Source organism: Colobus angolensis, unplaced genomic scaffold, assembly GCF_000951035.1.
Source record: "Colobus angolensis palliatus isolate OR3802 unplaced genomic scaffold, Cang.pa_1.0 Scaffold239, whole genome shotgun sequence".
NCBI classification, from domain to species: domain Eukaryota; kingdom Metazoa; phylum Chordata; class Mammalia; order Primates; family Cercopithecidae; genus Colobus; species Colobus angolensis.
In genome coordinates, this window is record NW_012115588.1 from 428,123 (window position 1) to 433,400 (window position 5,278).

At 45.2% G+C, this 5,278-nt stretch overlaps 1 protein-coding gene across 1 annotated transcript in view; it reads left to right on the forward strand.

Moving 5' to 3' along the window:
- Positions 1-5,278, forward strand: part of MEI1 (meiosis inhibitor 1) — an 89,732-nt gene that overhangs the window by 4,381 nt on the left and 80,073 nt on the right. The window contains exons 3-4 of the mRNA XM_011945146.1: positions 1,065-1,170; positions 3,051-3,254. Of these exons, the coding sequence (XP_011800536.1) occupies positions 1,065-1,170; positions 3,051-3,254 (310 nt within the window). The remainder of the gene's footprint in view (positions 1-1,064; positions 1,171-3,050; positions 3,255-5,278) is intronic.

Consider the following 5,278-nt stretch of genomic DNA (forward strand, 5'->3'; position numbering starts at 1 on the left):
TCACTCTGTCATCCAGAGTGGAGTGCAGTGACGTGATCTCAGTTCACTGCAACCTGTGCCTGCTGGGTTCAAGTGATTCTCCTGCCTCAGCCTCCCGAGTAGCTGCGACTACAGGTGCCCACCACCTCGCCCGGTTAGTTTTTTGTATTTTTTAGTAGAGACACGGTTTCACCGGGTTAGCCAGGATGGTCTCAATCTTCTGACCTCGTGATCCGCCCGTCTCGGCCTCCCAAAGTGCTGGGATTACAGGCTTGAGCCACCACGCCCGGCCCAGAATAACTTTTTATTTAATTTGCAGAAGGAAGACAAATGTTTATCTTGTTACCACCATCAAGAGCAACATTTCATTATAAATTATATTTCAATTATATCATAATTATTTTACATGGATTAATATATCAGATTGAATTTATAATTATATATATCAGTGCTTATCATTATGATGAGATGATGCCACTTAACATTTATTGAGCACTTTCTATAGGCTAGGCATTGTATTAGGTGGTTTATATGTAATATCTCATTCAGCCCTATCAACAACCCTATAAAGCTGTTACTATTATTATTTCCCACCAGAGTTAAGAATATTACTAAAAGTGGTATGACTAGCTAGTCAATAGAAAAGGTAAAATATGGACTATTGACTCTCCCTGTAAAGCATGAAGCATAGTGCCTAGTATACAGAGAATGTTTAGTAATAGTAGCTATAATAACTATAATAACAATAATTTTTTTTTTTACATTGAGTCAGTGTTCTGTCTTTATGACATTTCAAACTTTTGTCCTCCAACTTCTGGTTCTATGGGGGCAAACTATGCAAATGTTAATTCAGTTTAACAAACACACTGAGCTAGGTACTGAGGACTCTGAGAGGACTCAGTTCCTTTCCTCCGGGAGTTCCCAGTCCAATGGGGAAGTTGGACACTAAGCTAAAAAAGCTGATTGCTGACTGTGGTGAGAGATACATGCAATACAGGCATTGGTGTGGGTAGGGCAAGATGAGTTGTGGTAGAAGATCTGTCCTGATCCTAATTGACAGAATGGAGCGTATTCACTTTCTGTAGCTGTGTAACATGCCCTCCATGCGAGGCAGCCTGGCCACCCTGACACTTCTTGGCAAGTTGGTGGATGCCATCCCTGCTCTGGCAGATGAGCTTGTAATGGAGCACGGTGAGTGACCTGTGTGAGGAGCTGCCACTACCCTTTTACCTGCTTTTATCATACTGCCATCTGGGTACCCCATTTACTCTGTACACCTGGGAAGTCATTACTTTCCTGCTCTAGTCTTCAGTTTCCCCATCTGCAAAATGTACTGTATGTTGGTCAATTTGAAAAAGGTCATTTTCTTGACTCTATTCTTGGACTATTTCCATTCATTCTCTTTTTTTTTTGAGACGGAGTCTCGCTTTTGTTGCCCAGGCTGGAGTGCAATGGCGCGATCTCGACTCACTGCAACCTCTACCTCCTGGGTTCAAGCGATTCTCCTGCCTCAGCCTCCCGAGTAGCTGGGATTACAGGCATGTGCCACCACGCCGGGCTAATTTTGTATTTTTAGTAGAGACAGGGTTTCTCCATGTTGGTTAGGCTGGTCTCGATCTCCTGACCTCAGGTGATCCGCCAGCCACAACCTCCCAAAGTGCTGAGATTACAGGTATGAGCCACTGCACCCGGCCTTCCATTCATTCTTTTTTTTTCTGAGATGAGTCTCTCTCTGTCACCCAGGTTGGAGTGCAGTGATGTGATCTCAGCTCACTGCAAGCTCCACCTCCTGGGTTCACTCCATTCTTCTGCCTCAGCCTCCTGAGTAGCTGGGACTACAGGTGCCTGCCACCACGCCTGGCTAATTTTTTGTATTTTTAGTAGAGACAGGGTTTCACCGTGTTAGCCAGGATGGTCTCAGTCTCCTGACCTCGTGATTCGCCCACCTTGGCCTTCCAAAGTGCTGCGATTATAGGTGTGAGCCACCATGCCTGGCTCCGTTCATTCTTTAACACACATTAATTAAGTACCTACTATGAACCTTCATTTTGGATGGAAAGAGGAATTCTGGAATATAGAAGCACTTTTTTATATCAGTGAAATGCAAATAAATGCCTCACAGAGGATTTATCAAAGGGTAAATAACTTCTTTAAGTTGGTTTCCCCTTTTTAAAAAAATTAATAATAATAATAATTATTATTTTTTGAGACAGAGTCTGTTGCCCAGGCTAGAGTACAGTGGCATGATCTTGGCTCACTGTAACCTCTGCCTTCCCAGGTTCAAGTGATTTTCCTGCTTCAGCCTCCCAAGTAGCTGGGATTATAGGTATCCACCACCATGCCAGGTTAATGTTTGTATTTTTAGTAGAGATGGGGTTTCGCCATGTTGGCCAGACTGGTCTCAAACTCCTGACTTCAAGTGATCTGCCCACCTCGGCCTCCCAAAGTGGTGGGGTTACAGCCATGAGGCACTGTGCCGAGCCTAGTTATTATTATTTTTTAGAGACCAGGTCTCACTATGTAGAGCAGGTTGGTCTCAAACTGCTGGCCTCAAGTGATCCTCCCACCTTGGCCTCCCAAAGTGCTGAGATTACAGGAATGAGCTACCACACCTGGCTTTGTTTCTCTTTTTTTTGAAATGGAGTCTCGCTCTGTTGCCCAGGCTGGAGTGCGGTGGTGTGATCTTGGCTCACTGCCACCTCTGCCTCATGGGTTCCAGTGCTTCTCCTGCCTCAGCTTCCCAAGTAGCTGGGGTTACAGGCACCTGCCAGCATGCCCGGCTAATTTTTGTATTTTTAGTAGATGCAGGGTCTTGCCTTGTTGGCCAGGCTGGTTTCGAACTCCTGAACTCAGGTGATCCTTCTGCCTTGGCCTTCCCAAGTGCTGGGATTACAGGTGTGAACCACTGTGCCCAGTTGGTTTTCCCTTTAGATTAAGTATGCAGAAAGCATTTATTGTGGGGGATTATAGGGACTTACCATTACTACCCCATTAGGAATAATAGATTGCAGTTTCATATAGCAGTTGACATTGTGAAATTTCCCCTGGCTCCTTGGTTGTTTTCTGGACAGGCAACCTGATGGAGCAACTGTTGAGAGGCTTAGTATACCCCAATGAGGGCATACAAGCTTCTGTCTGTTACATTTATGGGAAGCTATACTCCTCACCAGTGGCAGCTGAGATGCTTTCAGGACACTTCCGGGAGAAGCTTTTTCCCCTCTTCCTTTCCATCCTGGATGGTGCCCAGACAAAGGAGCTGCAGATTAACTGCTTGGGTAAGACATGAGGCTGGAGAAAAAAGGGAGAATACGTTTTTGACATTTTGCTAGAAGACTTGAGATATTGGGTTCTCTAGTAGTGGGGGAGTTAGATGTTTTGCAAAAGGTAGAAGCCACAAGGTTTGAGAGATGAGAGGCACACTGTGTGAAAGATGCCTAGAGTTGGTATGACATCTTAAGAATGTTGCCTTTGGAGGAAAATAGGAAGGAAAGTGGGACAGCAATTTTTTCTGCCTTTACTGTCGGCCCTGGTGCATCCTGTATTTGCTGGCAAGTTAATCTTTACATTGTACAGCTCACATCCTGTCACTTTCTTAAGTCAGAAATTCTTCCATGGTTCCCTCTGGCCTCCAGGGTAAAGCACACGTGTCTTAGTACATTTTATGCTGCTGTAACAGGATACCACAGACTAGATAATTTATAATGAAAAACTTATTGGTTCAAAAATTTATTGGTTTGCAGTTCTGGAGCCTAGGAAGTCCAAGATCAAGAGGCTGGCATTTGGTGAATCCTCTCTTGCTCTGTCATCCCATGGTGGAAGGGCAAAGAGAGGGCAAGAGAAAAAGCTAGAGGGAACTGAACTTGTCCGTTTTTTTCTTTTTTCCTTTTTTTTTTTTTTTGAGACAGAGCCTTGCTGTGTTGTCCAGCTTGAGTCCAGTGGTGCGTTCTCAGCTCACTGCAACCTCTGCCTCCCGGGTTCAAGTGAGTCTTCTGCCTCAGCCTCCTGAGTAGCTAGGATTAGAGGTGCCCACCACCACATCCGGCCTATTTTTGTATTTTTAGTGGAAATGGGGTTTCACCATGTTGGCCAGGCTGGTCTCGAACTCCTGACCTCAGGTGATCTGCCCACCTCGCCTTCCCCAAGTGCCGGGATTACAGGTGCAAGCCACTGCACCTGGCCTGAACTTGTCCTTTTATGAGGAGCCCACTCTCATGATAACAAACCCACTCCCATGGTGATGACATTAATTCATTCGTGAGGGTCCAAACCCAAACCCCAAACTCATGACCCAAACACCATCCATAGGCCCCAGCTACCAATACTGCTGCATTGGGGATTAAGTTTCCAACACATGAACTTTGGGGAACATATTCAAACCATGGCACTAGGTTTCCCTGTTTGTTACTTGAGTCTCTTTAGAAGCCCCAACATACACTTTTAGCATCCTCTCCTATTTTTTTGCATAAATACATAAGGTCTCTCAACTGTTCTGAGCAGGCAGATTTCTTATTTTGAACAGAACAGATGGGCACTGTGATGGGTGCCTGGGTGAGGGCCTGTTCTCAGGTAGAAGCTGTAGAGAAAAGCACAGTCTATGCATGACAACAGCTTCTTTTCAAAATTTGGATCAGAAGCTGTTATGAATAATCTAGTCATACATAATGAGCATTCATTCTATACCAGGCCTTGTGCTGGGCTCTGAAGTCACAGAGATGATCAAATTCAAGCTTTATCTTGGGGGAGCTCAAAGGCCAGTGTAGAAGACACACATGGACAACTAGAGTCTAGTGTGATGAGTGCTGTCTTGGAGGTGCACAGAAGAGGATGGGAGCAGGGGACAGGAGAAGCTTCCTAAAGGAAAGGATGCCTGGACTGAATCCTAAATTGTGGGGAAAGGCGGAAGGCAGGAGCATGGACCAGAGCACAAGGTATGAAGCAGCCTGTATCTGCGGTAACTTGCAGCAGGGCAGTATTAGAGTTAATGCATATAGAACAAAAGGGTGCAAGTACAGGCCGTGAGGTGAGGCCCTGGGCAGTCCTACAGCTCACCTGTCCATAGTAGAGGGAAATCTCAACTGGTAATACTGGAAATTCCCACTTTTATTTTTTAAAGTTTTTATTTACTTATTTATTTTGAGACGGGGTCTTGTTCTGTCACCCAGGCTGGAGTGCAGTGGTAGGATCACAGCTCACTGCATCCTTGACCTCCAGGGCTTAAATGATCTTCCCACCTCAGCCTACCGAGTAGCTGGGACCACAAACCTGCACTACCATGCCTGGCTAATTTTTTTTTTTTTTT